The sequence below is a fragment of the Eptesicus fuscus genome, chromosome 9, assembly GCF_027574615.1.
Source record: "Eptesicus fuscus isolate TK198812 chromosome 9, DD_ASM_mEF_20220401, whole genome shotgun sequence".
NCBI classification, from domain to species: domain Eukaryota; kingdom Metazoa; phylum Chordata; class Mammalia; order Chiroptera; family Vespertilionidae; genus Eptesicus; species Eptesicus fuscus.
Genome location: NC_072481.1, coordinates 61,995,234 through 62,012,935, shown reverse-complemented (window position 1 = coordinate 62,012,935; position 17,702 = coordinate 61,995,234). Strand labels below are relative to the sequence as shown.

Sequence of the window (17,702 nt, the reverse complement as noted above, 5' to 3'; positions counted from 1 at the left end):
ATCACAATTTATAATCAGGTATTATACTGGAAATTAGTTCCTTCTCCAATTTAAGTATACATAAAATTATTAATAAATCAAAACAATATTATGGCAAAAATTCCCATGTTAACCCTACATTTATTAATGCTACATGTAAATTAAGATTTCTGGAAGCAGTAAATTATTTAGGCAAGAATCATGATTTTACTTAATAGAGAATTTTTAAATCATAGAAAAATTGAAATATTCCTTACCTGAGCAGGATTTTCCCATTTTTTTAAAAAGTCTTCTTTGGCTTTGGCTAGAAACTCTTTCACTAAAAAAATAGAAAAAATATTTTTAAAAATTTGTCTTTCATATTACATATAAATATTTGTGCTTTAAAGACACACACATCAACTATGGTCACATAAAACATGTATTTACAACATGATATACTAGAGAGCTATTCTGTTTCTCTAAATAGGAAACAAATATTTTCTCAAATTTCTAAAAATCTCTAATATCTTCCCATATGGAGATCACTTTGATAATTTCAAATCTAATAATAAAAATCCTATTCCTGAAGACATACCCGGAAGTAATGTAAAAAGGTTAGGACAATCTAGAACAAAATACTAGTAAATAAACCAGTTGTGATAGTTTACAGGCCTTTATACTTCAGAACTGAAAACATCTGGAGAATTGAAACTTGTTGATTTGTGGAGTTTCAAATGTAATCGATTTTGACAAAGGGTTATTTTCAGGTATTGGAATCTATATTATTAGTTTTTTCTCTACCACAGAATATTAGTTTTTTCTCTACCACAGACTAACACATAAAGAATACCCACAAAGACTTAAAACAAAACAGAACAAGCCACCACAAACAACCAAAACAAAACCCCAAAGAGCTTAAAAATCTCATTCTAACTTTGGAGCAAAACTAAATGTCTGAACGACTAATTTCAAATGTACATGAAGTAAAGCAATTCAAAACCAGATGCTTATATAATGATAGATAGCCACATTATTTTATAGAGCTGTGGTTTGAAGTTTTAGATTTGTTAAATGATAAATAATTTAAAAAGATTACTCATTTTCATTATCTTTCCACAAAGTTACTAGCAATGATTTCTCTTTGCAACCAACTTCATGTGTTTAAAAAGAAATAATAGAAAAAATAATTCCAGAGAGGTAAAAAGGCATAAACGATATGCATTCTTGTTCCTAGTTGGGTATGCAAGCAAAACCTGACTATACAAGAAAAAATTATTTTTGTCTTTTGTTCAGAAAGCTTCCAATATTTCTCTGACACATGAATCTATAAATAAAGAAGAAAATAGCAGAAAAAAGTATTTAAATAATGTTCAAGTAGTAAAAGGCTATGCAAACTGAACAGAGTGGCACACTGGCATTTATTTCAGATATACTACAGTGCTGATGATGATAGTGGTGGGTGATGAGGATGACAAGGAAAAGGCAGAATTGAGAGGCTCACAACTTCTTGAATAAGATAATCCAATAAGGTAGTAGTATTAAAATGAGGCACTTTAAGGTACACACTATTATTGCCCCTTCTCCCCAGTGTAGTACCTTTCCCATAACACTGCTACTAACCAAAAAGGCTATTGGCATTCTAAACCTTTTTTGAGATTTCAAAATGGGATGACAGGTACCAAGAGCAGACATTATTTTACTAGTTTATATAAGCTGTCATTTGTATTTTGCTGTTAAAACACTTTCAAAATACCTATTTTAGAAAGTTTGAGAAAAATAATTTTTAAATTAGAATTTTCTCATTGTAGGAAAATCTCACCCACCAAATAATGAATCAAACAAATTGAATGTAATTATGCAAATTGGTCTAATCCCACCCCCACCCCCACTAAGGGGGGGGTAGGTGGGTTTGGGGTGGAAAATTACATTTTCTTTGAGTTTAGGATGGTTGGAGTCATCCTAATTCTAAAAGTTAATGTACTAGTTACAACTGGTTTTATAAGTAAGATTGGGGGGGGGGCGGTGCGGATGGAGCAGACATATCTGCACATGGCACTGACTTGGCAATGACAGCTATAAAATAAAGAACATAATTTATTGCTAAATGCAACTGTAGTTTTTAAGAAACAACTTGTGATTCCCAAAATATAACTGATTATTTTCTTGAAAAATATTTTTAGTTATCTTCTATTTATAGAACTTGCACATCAAGTTGCAGTACAAACTCTCCAGATGCCTGCCTGAGTGTAGATAATTGGAAGACAAGGAAGAGAATCAGAGTAAGAAAAATACAATCCCTAGCATCCTGTTCCAGCTTCTCCCGTCACTTACTGCTAAGTGGATCTGGAGTTAAGAAAACCTAACTGGTCAAAGGAGAAACAAAGCAGTATTGGCCAAAGATGGTAAATTGAAAGAAAATTTCCTTCTCCCTGCTCGGTGAATGAGCAAGAGGAAAAACTGCTGCTGCTACTTTATTTTATTCACTAAGAGGATATTCAGGAAATTCTTTGACATATTCTTAGTTGACTGATCAGTGGCACTACAGAAAGTAAATAATAGTTTTCATAAAAATCTTATATAAAGTCATCAGGAATGGGTATGAATCAACGATATTAAATTTGGGGAATTATTTCAATAAATAGATTCTCTTTTAGAGTAAAGGATAAGCACTAACTATAAAGTCCCTAAAGAGTTCCATGAGGAAAACTCAGTTCCTGAAGCACTTTTGGTCACATAAGTATTATAAACACATAAAATCTCTAGTTTACATGTGCACTATTTACACACAAAGATGAACATAGTTAACTCTTTGTAAAAATATCAGTAAACCAAACTACACATCTTATAAATACGGACACCAAACGTAAAGTATTTCACAACATGCCAGATTATGAACAACTCTAACACACTAGGCAGTCCAGAACCACATGTATTGGCTTGAATTTTATTCTTTTTAGACAGTGGTGAATTTAAATTTCTAAATGCTTTTCTTTGATTAGTTTTAAAATTTATATCCACTGATATAAGGTAGTGACAGCTAATTAAGAGAATAAATGGTGGAAGCGACAGCCAAATTCAAACCCCACAGCAGAGTTCCCTATAAAGCATAAACGTTCTCAATGTTTTGGGTTTCTTGTTTCCAATATATAATCTATGCCTACATTTTACCAAAGCCATTGTGATATCCTGAAGCAGCCACCAGCTTTGGAGCTTGGTGCATCTGAATGAGGATGTTGGCTCTAATACTTCTCAGCTACAGGATCATGGGTACCTAGCTACAAAGCATCGAACAATGATTAGGGAGAAAATATCTCAAGGAAGGATCTTTCTGCAAATACATTTGTCCCACACTGGTTTACAATGTAGCAAACTAGGTCTGTACTACAAACATAAGAAGGACTCTCCACATATTAACTTAATTTCTTCTCAGAAGTGTACATTTCAATTATATTTATTTTCCAAATAAACATATTTTGTCTTCAGTTTGTGTTATTGCAAGAGTCTATCACATTGCATTCTGAAGAAATCAGCCTACCAAAGGAATCTTTCTGTCACTCAGGGTTGTGTAGGAATGTTACCCACATTCGCGAGATGAAGCAGCTAGAAACAAAGTGCCAGTTTTTATGCATTTCCACAAGAACATGAACACACTCCATTCTTATCACCCTCAAAATATCTCTGTATATGTTTATACATAGGACACAATATAAAAATTATATTACAAAGTTCATTTTAAACATTAGGAAATTAATTAAAATTCAAATATTGCATATCTTTATTGCATGATATTCAGATACATGACATTCATGTATATCCTTATACAATGAATAAGAGTGCTTTATTAATTACGCTTAGTAAACTTATTAGGTGTTTTGGGGTTCTGTGCTAAATAAACCACATTACTGCTTATATAAAAAGAGCACGTTGCTAGTTTTAGTATGCCATTCTTCAATGCTTAAAAGAGACGATCATTCGTGTTTTGTAAGAAGAGTTTAAAAATTACTATACAGATTACAACCATTCCAGATGTTGAGTTCTCCAGTCTCTTTGTAATAAGATAAATGCCACCTGCATCTTTTACACCTCTTTATAATAAAAGCATGGCATTATTTAAATTTTATAATGGATGTCAGAAAAGTAGAAGGGATACAAACAGAAAATAGAACAAAACAGAATATAAACTTTCTAGGATAAATATCCAATTAAGTGCCAGCGGTTTTTTACTCAAAATGTATAGCTTATAACAGTATATTCTTTCAAAAACCATTCATTAACCTAGGTTATCTAATTTAAGTGGTGTGTATTAATCTGTATTCTGCTACACTGTCAACTCCCACTGCTTCACAGTGCTATATTTGTTGTTTCTAAAATACCACTAAAAAACTGCAATATAAATCATTTCTATAGATAAAACAACATAAAGCTAAATAAACCATTTCCTTCATTAACTGAAATGTTTTATTAACTCAATATGTTTTATAAAAATATAACTTTATGAGGAGCATAACAACTTGTAAACAAACATGTAAAAAGCTCTAAAGGTAACTTTATTATTATTATTAAAAAGTATTTAGTTGCCTACCAGATACTTCTGGAGAAGAGCAAGCTTGTATCCAAAAAAAATAAATTAAACAATGATTAAATGACACACATAAAAACAACATAGTAGCATGAAATCATCTATACACCTTTCCCCAGAACATTATTATACAGAAATAAAACAATAATGTAGAAACTCAATTATTTGGCTGAATACATTCAGGTAGGACATTTTCAAATTAAATGGTAAAGAAGGAAAATCAATAATTACTGTTTAGTGCCCAAATCAATACCACTATAATTCTTCTTAAAACTACTAGCAAAACCTTTAATTCCTCATAGTAATGATGCTAATAATATTAAGTAACATATATCGAAATACATATCCTATAACTATTGCAATACCATCTCTGGACTTCGTTATTTATTCAAAACTTTACTGAGGAAAGACACTCTGAATTTTAACACTTAACCTCCCTTCAGAAAGGCATTAGTGTCATTCAGGAATTTTACTTCCTTGGTGCTGGTTTAACAATTTTTTCAGCAATATGTATTGAGCACTGGTTAGTGGTGCCAGAAACTGAGCTAGACTCTGGGAACACTACAAAGAATAAATGCATCTCCACTATTTAAGGATATGAGAAGCTGATGGGTAGATAGAACCATTATCCTGGAATGTGACAAGGACAACTAAGAAAATTCTAAGATGCTATGCAAGCTTGAAAGAGGAAATTCTTGGGTAGTAAAGGTAAGGCAAAACAGAGGACACAGCATTTGTGCTAAATCTTGAAGGACAGTTTCTTTGGCATATGAGTTGACGAAGAAGACATTCCAGGCTGGGGTGCTCTTGTGTAAAAGGCTTGGAGGAAGAAGCATGGTTTATCCAGTAAATGGCAACCGACCTGTAATAGGTGCAGCCGAGGGTATAAGGCTACAGCAGCAGTGGGAGGTAAAGTGTATAGGCAAGCAGGTGTCCAGTCATGGAGGTAACTGTTTGCCATGGTGATGCTTGTCAATGAGTGGGAAGGAATCAGAGTAAACGAAGTTATTCATAGTTGCTAGGCTCTAGTTCTTCTGGGAAATAGGAGGCAAGATCACTTGCTAAGGAATAAGGGAGCCAGAATAAGGAGGGATAACTGGGGATTAGAGACCTGAATATTTTAAACCTTGATGACTATCTATGTAGTGAATAAAGGAGGGGGCTTATGGAAAGAGCAAATGTTAGGTATTAAAGCAGTTATATTTCTTAATAGTATGTTTTTTGTAATCATAGTTTATAGTTTTTTACTGAACAGATTATAATTCATGGGCTCTCTAATCACTTTATAATTAAATTATTTCATCCTTTACTTATCAGAAAGCACAGAAAAGGATGGAAACTGAGATAAATTACCTATAAAAATACCAAGTTCTATCAACAAAGAACAGTACAATCCTTTCCAAAGCCTCTGCAAAGTGAAAGTTTGTTTTCTGTACCCCAACCTCAAACACCCACCTCTTTAGAGTTCTGTATTTGTTATTTCTAAGAATACCCTCCCACACACATGCTAAAATACAAATATTTTCAGTAAACTAAATATGAAACATTCTAGTTGTCACAACATTCCTCATAAAAACCAAACATATAGCAATCAAAGTAACAGAATTATTCTGTAAAAGGTGGTTTCCTACCAGATGCTTCTGATGATTTGCGTGCTTGATCAAAGAGAATAAATTAAACAGATAAATATCACATCCAATAACAGGCCCAAAAGAAGTTATCCATCCATATATGTTCATTAGTATATTTACACATAGAAATAGAATGAAAAATACTTGAGCATACAAATTCAGAAGTGTTTTATATAAGTATTACAACACATTCTCTGTACGTATATATATTGGTATGTTTGTATATACAGGTATATGTATATTTTTTTAACCAACAAAACCCAATTCTAGAAATGTGTTAATGAATTATCATATGCTACTCCTTTAATCTGAAGAGTAATTGTATTCACTTTGTTGAAGGGACATTTTATTTGCTTCACCATATTCCAACATGTTCATTGAAAGCAAATTCACTGTAGCCTTAAAAATTGATATTGGGTACAAAGACCTTTAATTGCTGTATATGAATTTGTGCAGTTGAGTGGATGGGACCATGCTCACTTTTGTAGATGAAGATATCAAGAAGTCGTGCACCAAGCTACACATAAGTGCTTGGAAATTTAGCAGGCAATAAAAGCTACATTTCCTATTGTGACATTTATCTTACTTTACTCTCCTCTTCTTATGCTCTTTTTAATTGATTCTTTATCAAGTCTTATTTACAAGTGAAGAATATAATTGACTAACTTTCAGTAAACTGTAAAAAAATATAAAAACTTTTGGTGAAACATCTATTTAAATGATCAAATTATAAAAAGAAACACATTAACCCAACTAGTGTCTACAAGGACAGATGGATATACTAGGAAGCCACAGTGTACTATACACAGCTAATTGCATGTACTTGCTTTCTATCCCAACTCGCTCTCTATCAGAGATGCTGTGGATTTTTTAGGCCATCCAAGCCATGTTTGATTGGAGATGTTTGTTAACTATAGGATTTTGTAATAAAAACTTAAGCTAAAAAGGTAGTCATAAAATTAATGACCCAGGCAATCTTTGAAATTTTCTTTGAAATGCGCTTTACTTCATAATTGTTCACTGAGGCGTTTTCTCAGAGGAACATCACATGTGCTAAAGATTTTCCCTTTGATTCTTAATATTCTGTCTTGTTGGCAGGCTGTATAGAGCTAGGAGTGGATCCCTACATGATAGGGCATATACATTTTCCACTTAACTAGATGGTAATTGCCACCATATCCTTGATGCTCCATATCCTCACAACATGTCAGACTTTCTAATTTTTGTTAATCTAATGGTTATTAAAATCATATCTTCTTGTTAAAGATTAGGTAAGTATCTTTTTTTTAAAGTTTTCTTTTTAAAATAGATTTTTATTCGTTTCAGAGAAGGGAGAGGGAGAGAGAGATTGAAACATTAATGATGAGAATCATTGATCAGCTACCTCCTGCACACACCCTCCTGGGGATCTAGCCTGCAACCCAGGCATGTTCCCTGACCAGGAATCAAACCATGACCTCTTGGTTCATCAAGTCTTATTACTCTTTTATTAGATTCATGATTTATTCATAGGTTCTTAGAGGTTTGGTTGATACTGTAAAAGGGAGATTTTTAAAAATTACTGTTTGTTTGTTGCTGATGTATAGTACACTGTTGATGCTTATATATTGATCTTGTATCTGACAATGCTACCAGACTGTTATCTATATATATAAAAGCCTAAGCGACCATCACAACTGAATGAATGACCGAACAGGCTGCATGGGGAGACTAGGCCAGCAGGGGGCTGAGTGAGGGGCGGCCAAACGACTAAGCAGCAGGTTGCGTGGGGCAACCAGGCTGGCAGGGGGGTTAGTGAGGGGTGATCAAGCGACTGAGCAACAGGCTGCGTGGGGCGACCAGGCTGGCAGGGGGGTTAGTGAGGGGCGACAAAACAACCGAACAGCAGGCTGCATGGGGCAACCAGGCCCACAGTGGGGGCAGTTGGGGGCGACCAGGCCGGGGGGTCGGGGTCAGTGAGGGGCGACCAGGCCAGCAACAGGGACAGTGGGGGGTGACCAGGCCAGCAGGGGGGGGCATTTAGGGCCGATCAGGCAGGCAGGTAGGTGGGCAGTTAGGAGCCAGTGGTCTGGATTGTGAGAGGGATGTCCGACTGACGGTTTAGGCCCGATCCCCCGGACATCCCCCGAGGGGTCCTGGATTGGAGAAGGTGCAGGGTGGGCTGAGGGCACCCCCCCTTGCACGAATTTCATGCACCGGGCCTCTAGTCCTCTCTAATAAATGTAGTAATATGCAAATTAACCATCACTCCACTACACAAGCCACGCCCACCAGCCAAGTCATGCCCACCAGCCAATCAGGGTAAGTATGCAAATTAACCCCAGCCAAGATGGCTACCAGAAGGGAGGCTTGGGTTTCCCCGGCAACAGAAGAAGCCAAGCTTTCCACACACTCTGACGGGCCCAGGCCTCCATTCAAGGATACAAAGTTTCAATTATAGAAGGTAAACAAATCCAAACAGCAGCCATGATCCAGCAGCAGGCTTGGCACCGCTCCAGGCTACAAAGTTTCAATTGTAGAAGGTAAATAAATTCCAGATATCAGGGCCTCCCCTTGGGTTGCCAGGGGCATGGCTGGCCTACAAATCACCACAGGCCCCTTGCCCAGGCTGCTCCACGTCCCAACGGAACCCCACCCTGATCCAGGACACCCTTCAGGGAAAACCAGCTGGCCCCCACCCCTGTACCAGGCCTCTATCCTATCTAAAAAAAGAGTAATATGCAGATTGACCATCAATCCAACACACAATATGGCTGCCCCCATGTGGTCAAAGATCCTGCCCCCATGTGGACACAAGATGGCCTCCACAAGATGGCCAGCAGGGGAGGGCAGTTGGGAGGCACCAGGCCTGCAAGGGAAAGCAGTTGAGAGGCACCAGGCCTGCAAGGGAGGGCAGTTGGAGGTGATCAACCCTGCAGGGGATGGAAGTTAGGGGTGACCAGGCCGGCAGAGGAGGAAAGTTGGGGGCAAACAGACTGGCAGGGGAGCAGTTAGACATCAATCAGGCTGGCATGGGAGTGGTTAGGGGGTGATCAGGCTGGCAGGCAGAAGTGATTTAGGGGCAATCAGGAAGGCAGGCAGGCGAGCAGTTGGGAGCCAGCAGTCCTGGATTGTGAGAGGGGTCCCAGATTGGAGAGGGTGCAGGCTGGGCTGAGGGACACACACCCCCTCCCCCGTGGACGAATTTCGTGCACTGGGTCTCTAGTTCATTATAAAATAACATTCATATGTTCTCTTGAATTTTCTATATAGACAATCACATATCACTTGTAAGTAATGACAATTTTGTTCCCCTTGTCTTTTTCTTGTGTTAATGTACAGGTTATGGCTATCACTACAGAAACAGACAATGAGCATTCTTTTCCTATTTCTAGCTTCAGAGAAAATGTTTCTAATTTTCTTTTTACACACTTTACTTGTAAAGCTATACTAGAGTTAAGTAAGTTTAAGAATATCTTCTTGTTTTCAATTTTTTGGAAGACTTTGTACAAGATTGAAATTTCTGTTCTTTGGCTATTTCCCAGAATTTGATTGTAAAACAGGCCAGTCCTAATTTCAATAAGCCTGAGTAAGGCTTTTAACTGATTACATCTTAAATGGGTACAGTTCTCATCAGTTATTTTAAGTCCTTTCCATGAACAGACCTTTGGCTCTCATTTATCTTTATTTACTATTCCACTGATTTTTGCTAATGTCTTTATTAAATATTTTCTTCTTTTGACTAACCACACTGTGCTTTTTATTTTTTGTTTACTTGAATACTTACATTGCATCATGAATATCTTTCTCCTTTCCTAATATAAGCATTAAAATTTTTCACTCAAAATTTTTTTTATCTCTAAATCCATTATAGCTGCACCCTAAAAGTTTTGATGCATAGTTGAATTTTAAATTTATATTGAGTTAATTCTTGGCCTGTGAGTTATTTGAACTTTTAAAATTCAGAGATATAATATTTGTGTGTTTATTTGTTTAATTAGTCTTTTATTATTCATTAAACTTAATTGCTTTATGATCAGGTACCAAAGCCTAATATAACTATTCTGTAAAATATTTTTAATTTTTTTAGTTGTACTATCAATTTTGTAAGTGTTCTATATATTTCTGTGTATTCTCCAGTTACTGGATGAGAATTCTCTCTACAAATATCTATAAATCTTATAGTTATAATTTCTTCCTCTAAATGGGTCCATTTGTGTTATATATTTTGAATCTCTGTTAAGAGGTGCATACAATTTTTTCTCTTAATTTATATTTTTTATGTGATTATTCATTTTAAATGGTAATCTGTGTCTAACAGTTCTATTCTCTGATATTCCTGAAAGGGTCTGATCCAGTTGAATCTGCTGAATATAATTTATATGTGTGTGTGTGTGTGTGTGTGTGTGTGTGTGTGTTTTGATTTGGGATTGTGAACTCAAAATCCAGTGGGTCTTTCCCCACACTCCCCACACCCCCCCCGCCCCAAATATATCTATTGATTTCATAAAGGAAGGGAGAAGGAAACAGAGATAGAAACTTCAATGATGAGAGAGAATCATTGATTGGTTGCCTCCTGCATGTCCCATACTGGGGATGGAGCCTACAACCCGGGCATGTGCCCTACCAGGAATCGAACCGTGATCTCCTGGTTCATAGGTTGACGCTCAACCACTGAGCCATGCTGGCCAGGCTCCAGGGGGGGCTTTTATCTGAGAATCCTGCAGGGCATGACTAGAAGATGTTTTGTATTAGCTTCTGCCTGGCATCCAGTGAATGTTACTACCCTGGGACTCTTGTAATAATGTATTTTATCTCAGCAATTTTCAACTGCTATTGTGTGTGTGCTGCAAGAATTTTTAAATCATGCAATACATGACTATTTACTTAGGGGCACCGACCTCTTTTCCTGTCAAATTAAAAAATGGCCATAGCCAATACAACAATAGCCACCTGGTGTGAATGAATCAAAATTATACCTTTTTTTTTTTGTCAGATCAGCAAAAAAATATTTTTTTGGTGTGCTGAAGAATTTTAATAATTAGTTTAAGTGTACCACTGTATGAAAAAGATTGAAAATCACTGCTTTATATTATTGGCAATTCTGGACCACACAATTAATACAGATTAAAACCTTAAATCTACTGGAGGAGAGGCAATTGGTCACAAACTCTCAGGACAGGCATCCCACACACATGAATGCACACCTCTCCCCTGTCCCTAGGAAGCCAAGCCAAGAAATACAAGCTTCCTCATTTTCTCCCAGGGTCAGCAGAGTGGTTTTAATTTCTAATCTATTCTCTTACTGAGGCTGTAATCCTTTGAGGATCCTAGCTTTATATAGGGGTCTAAGAAATCTCACGTTGCATGGATCAAAGAAATGGTTTTGTCTCTGTGAGGCCATTTAGCACCAAAGCCCTTTGGTTACCAAGGTATGAAAATCTCCTTGGAGTGGTCAGGTATGCTCCCTCTTACAGTTCTGGTTTTCACCTACCATTTCACTTTCTGCACACTGAGTGTTTCTATTATATTCTTGTAAGTTCAGTTATTCATTTAGAGGGATGCTTGCTTTATTTTATTTAGCATTTCTAGGTGCTGTTGGATCCATTAATTTTTGCTCTAGAAGGATTTTCTAATTATCAAGTCTCCAATTTTTGGATTTCTTTTTCTGTATAAGAGAAACTTTGTGTTAAGTATACGAGGCAAAGAGACTTGAAAGTTTGTGACATTCATTTTTTTTTTTATTCTTAAAGTTCAAAACTTCCATCAGGATATAATTAGCTGTTGGGTTTATTTTTTTGTTGTTAATCGTTGTCAAAACTCAATGAATTATTTCAATCTACAAATTCAAGTTTTAAGAAGTTTTCCTAATCATATATATATATTATTTATCATTGTTTCTATTCTATTAGTCGTTACCTGTTCTTTGGGAATGCTACTCACTCAATTTGTAGAGTTTCCTACTTTTATCCAACTTGACTTTCATCTCAAAATTTCTATCCTGTCCATTTCCCCTACATTCTGGTAGGTTTTATCAAGCTACTTCTTCACATCATTAATTTCCTTTCCTGCAGTGATTATTTCAATCTTTCCTGCCTCTAATGCAGCTTTAGACCCTGCAAATGCCAGGTTCATCTTGTTATAACCTTCCTTTGTATCATTATTGCTGCTTTTCTAGTCATGCCTCCTAACCAGCTCTCTTTTCATTCTAGTTACTTGTGTTATAGTCCATGGTCACTTGAAAATTTCAAGAATTCAACACAGATGCTAGCTGTAATTTCTTATTTTTAAATCCCCCCCCCCCCAAATATCCTCTAAACATAACTTCAGTCTCTTCCTACGAAGGCTGTGATTTTTATCCTTTAATGATGCACCATCTCTTTTCACAGGCTCCATGCTGTTGCTTTTCTTGTTTATTCATTCATAAACAATGCGAAGCCTTTCAGAACTTTCAAACGTCCTCCAAGGAAGGTGGATCCTCTCATCTCCTACTCGGGCATGTCAGAAGCAACTTCTCGGATCTATTAGTTGACACATATTTACATTATCAGTTAAATAACCCAGTGACTTTCCGAAGGGGGAAGGCAGGCAGGACTCCAGGGTTTCTTACTAGGGGTGACATCACCACACTTCACAGAAGAGCCCTGTCACATCTGGAAGAAGAAAGGCCACTTTTTCAACTGAATAGCTAACAAATTTTTGATTGTCCCCACTATAACTTTTTAAATGAAAGTAATCAGCATATTGGATCTGCCACTTATCTCCCTAACAGTCTTTCTTAAAGACTAACAGTCTTTCTTATAAGCCTCATCCCTCCAAGTTTGCAAGGGTGAAACTACTATTTATTTCTTTTCCATGAAGCAAGCTACTCAAAGTAAAGCTACTGAACTTTGGTGTCTGATCGTCAATCTGATACTGTACACTCCTGGGAAAGTTTCCTTCCTTAATTTCAGAACTGATGCACTGTTTTCCCCATTTTTGTGTTCTTTTATATTTAATAAAGATCTAGACAGGGGGATTAATTAAGTGCTTGTGCTCAAGTCTATAACTTTCTGTAAGTCATAAAGATTAATGCCTTCTTTGGAGATTTGCTTTTAACTACAGGTGGACCAATCAGAGTTTTCATTTGGAATGTTGCTATGTATGTTCTGATAAGCTTATGAACCAAAAAATTTTTTTAAATGGCTGATATTTTTTATTGATAACGTTAAGAAGTGTTCAAATATGTAAAAATTGGTAATTTTTAGTCACTCGTCTATTCTACGAGAATGTATGAGCTCATCACTGTGTTTGGGGCACTAGGGTAACTACTGGAAATACACGGATGAACATGGCACTCTTAAGAAGTTCAAAGGTTGGAGACTGGAAACTGACATGCTAATATGTAATTTCATTACAATATAAAGAATTATTACAGTTTATAAGCTTGCTTTGGGAGTGCAGGGGGATCATCTAACTCTATAAAGTCGATGACATAGGCACTAAAAAGCACATGTGGTTTTCAGAATTTTTATGATATGATATAAATATAGAAAGGTAGCAAGAAATAATATATGATGTAGTGTAGTATGACTAGATCAGAATTTTATGAGATGCAAATAAAGCCAGAAGGGGAGGTCATGGATCCTGTATGCCCTACTAAGGAGTTTAATCATTATCTGAGAGACAACAGGAGTAACTAAAAGTTTCGTGTTGGGTTAAGAAATTGGCAGCACGGAAAATGGTTGGAAGGGATATAAAACGAAAGGCTGAGAGACAGTGAAGTAGTTCCTGCAGTAGAATTGAAAGACACAGAACCCTGATCTAAAAGCATTCCCAGTGTCAGTGAGACTAGAGAAAATGGATTTCCGAGCCCATTTCTGATGTAGATTCAGTAGAAATTAATGACTGTGTGCATGTTTTGGGGGTAAGAAACAAGTTAGGAATGAGTATCAGGCTTCTGTTTTAAGCTCCTGTATAGACAGTGGGGTCATTAAGAAATATCAGAATCTATGAAAAGGGAGCAGATTTGGGATAAAGAGAATTCAGTTTTGAATTCAATGTTCAAGTAACGAATGAAAATGTGGGCATGGATGAAATAATTCAGAGAGACTGTAGCATTAAAAGAGGGACAAAGATTCCTAAGAAAACTAACACTTAGTAGGCAGGAAGGAGAAAGGGGATAGTTTTTTAAGTAAAAGAGAGTAAGTACCACATGTACACAAGTACCAAATGTACAGCTCTAGACTTAGCATTTGCTTATTTCTACAAAGAAAACTACACTCCATTTGTAATTTTCCACATTTTGAAATAGCTAAACATTTAACCACTTATAACATGAGTAAAAATTGAACAATCCTGGAAAAATCAGAATGTCTAATTGTGATTGCTCTGATTCCTGTAGTAGAAAAGGCCACAAGGGCATGGCGATATGATCAAGTCTATCAAACAGTATCTGACTAATCCAGAGCTTTCTTGAAAGAGAAATAAAGTAGCAAAGAAGCAGCAACAATTTTCTTCAGCTAAAACCAACACTTCCAATTGTAAAACCTCTACAACACCACAGTGGTTATCTAAAGATTCTGTTATAATCTGAACTTTCAAAGAGAAAACACACATTGGCCGGATTCAGAGAAATCTAATGTTTTAAGTATAACTAAGTATATTCAGTTTTGATAACCACAGAAATCCTAAGGAATGTTAACATGTTGATTTTGTAATATTAGCCTAAATTTAAAACACTAGACCAGAAATAACTAACTACTAACAGGATAATAACAATAACATTTAATTCTTAATATTTTGCATGTAAAAATTTTCCTTTAATGTCTAATATCATTCCATAAACAAATATATAACAGTGAGGATGAGGTTTATGTTATATTATAGCAGGATAAAAATATTTATTGGCAATAATGAGGTAATCTTCAGTTATGGAAGAGAGGTCCATCTATTTTGACTTATATCATCATACAGCAAAAATTTTACTTTCTCAGGTTCTGAATTCCAATTTCAAATCTTTTAAGTGTAAATTCTAGACTGTTTTTAAAAAAACATATAACACTGCCTTTAAAAAATAGGAATCAAAGATTAACTTCTAAATATCCTCTTTTTTTAGTGAATACAAAAGATACTAATGAATTATGCTCTAAGCAAATATTTCTCACACTAACAACAGGATATCTATTTTTAGCTGCAGGTTTGGCTTAAAGTGAATGGCGTTCACCCTATGATAAACTGTAGTATATACTATAGTATATTTTCTCAAAAACCATTTTTGGAACACTTGAAAATATGTCATATTATAAAAACAAAATGAAACCAATTATCACAAGAGTACTTATTCTAACAAGTTATTTTTCCCAAAATATTATTTCTGAAAAATTTTAACAAAGCTTCCAAAACCAAAATGTACATACTTGTTTCATCACTAAATCTCTATTTCTCAATGAACTATACACAAAAGCAACCAATAAGTCAATAAAATGTTAGCAACATTTTATTCAAGATTAGTATTTTTTTATATAATTAAAAAGGAGCTAACAAAAAATATTAGAATGACATAGCTAATAAAAAGAAAGTTTATCTTCAGGATCAGATACAAAAACATTCCTCTTATGATGGTGGGTCTTTTCACTCACTAATTTATAACAGAATTCATAGCCACAGAACCTAATAAATATAACAAATCAAACCTAAAGAAATCTAGGAACTGATTATGTACATTGACTATTAACAGTATTAATTTTTATAGTTCTTAATGGATTTTAAAAGCAAATTAAGTATAATGCCTAAATGTAAAAGCATCACAGAAATTGTAATTCATTGTAGCTCCGGCTTTACAACTGTTCCTTTAAAATACATGTTTCCTCTTGTAATTAAATATTTTTTAAAAATACAAAGCTGCAGAGTCTCAGAGAGCATACTTACCACTCATGATGAAAACCAACCTTTCCAAAACATATTGTTCAAAACAACAATCCAGCAGCAAAGGGAGCTATGCTAATCTCTAGAGGTGGAAGCCGATGGTGTAAACACACACACTGGAACATGCAGCACACAGAAAATGAAAAGAGCTGTCTATTGTTTTAGAAAGAAAAGCCCTGGAAGCAAAGCATAACTGCACAGCACGAGATAGATATCACTAGCAAACATCAAATTAATGCCAAAGATGCATCTAACTGGATTTAATTTCTTTCCAGCTAGTTATCCTAGCCTCTTTCATATACCACTAGAACAACTCAAAATGGCAGGGAGAAAATATTCGAACCAGGATGTATAAGATGTTCTCAATTATATCAGCATGAGTTGTTACCACGGCAACATTAGACCAGAATTATCGGTTCACATGTAACCAAGGAGTAGCTTTTCTAACGCTTTAATCAACCGAGACAAATACAATACTGTTTTATTCTAGAGCCATATGATTTTCGAATTACCACGTCTCTTAAATTTAAGCATGTATTTACCCTTCTTACATGTTTCAAAGATATAAAAAAAATTGCTGTTTTCTTCAAATACTCACACAATCCCATGTTGAACCTGGCAAGGAATAAACAGCGGAATGATTGCACCTAAACGTCTTTCAATTACACCAGCTCTTACTGCTGGCTGCAGACCTCACTGATATTAAAATGCTGTGTGCAATTGCTAGTAACTATTGGCGATGAATCTCATTGCCCAAATCGCTGATAGCTTTCATTTTTCATGAGCCATAGAGCTATACTGCACCACAAATGTTAACCATTTAAACATTCTGCACTATAGATAAGACAAAATATAATTCTTTATATATCTTTATCTGTAAAGGAGATCATAAAATAACTTGTTTATAAACTTCTATTAAATTCAACATTACAGTGTCAGATGCCACTTAGGTGCTTTTCAAAAGGGGGAGGCACACTGAAGTTACTGGCAATCACTGCTGAAGTGTACGATTCCTTACGTCAAACAGGATTAAGATGACAGATTGTATAGCAAGGTGGGCACTGGACAGAATGGTGAACAGGCTTTTCTGACTCCCAGAGACCTAAAGTTTGTACCAACATGGTACAAATGATCCACAGAATTGTGCCATAAGTGGAACTTCAGCAAGTGAACCTGCCATTTTTAAAAAATATATATATATATTTATTGATTTCAGAGAGGAAGGGAGAGGGAGAGAGAGATAGAAACATCAATGATGAGAGAATCATTGATTGGCTGCCTCCTGCACGCCCCCCACTGGGGATCGAGCCCACAACCCAGGCACATGCCCCCGACTGGAATCGAACCCAGGTCCCCCCAGTCCCCAGGCTGACGCTTTATCCACTGAGCCAAACCAGTTAGGGCTGAACCTGCCATTGCAAAAGTTGCCAGGTGAGACAGGAGTCCCAGTGATGGGGGAATAAGTAACTCAGCAAATCTTATCCCTAAGAAGCAACTATGAAACTGGACAAAATTGTCAAAAACAACTTCGTGGCTCTGAAAATTCAGCAATCACAAGCAAACTGAGAAGCATTTATTCATGAAAAATGGCTGAACTCTGCATAAGAACAGGGGGACTCTTGGGTGGTCTTGCTTGGTGCTGCTGT

The 17,702-nt window shown here is 35.9% G+C and overlaps 1 protein-coding gene across 1 annotated transcript in view; it reads right to left on the bottom strand.

Moving 5' to 3' along the window:
* Positions 1–17,702, bottom strand: part of PRKACB (protein kinase cAMP-activated catalytic subunit beta) — a 127,666-nt gene that overhangs the window by 38,468 nt on the left and 71,496 nt on the right. Inside the window, exon 2 of the mRNA XM_054721197.1 lies at positions 237–298. Within this exon, the coding sequence (XP_054577172.1) occupies positions 237–298 (62 nt within the window). The remainder of the gene's footprint in view (positions 1–236; positions 299–17,702) is intronic.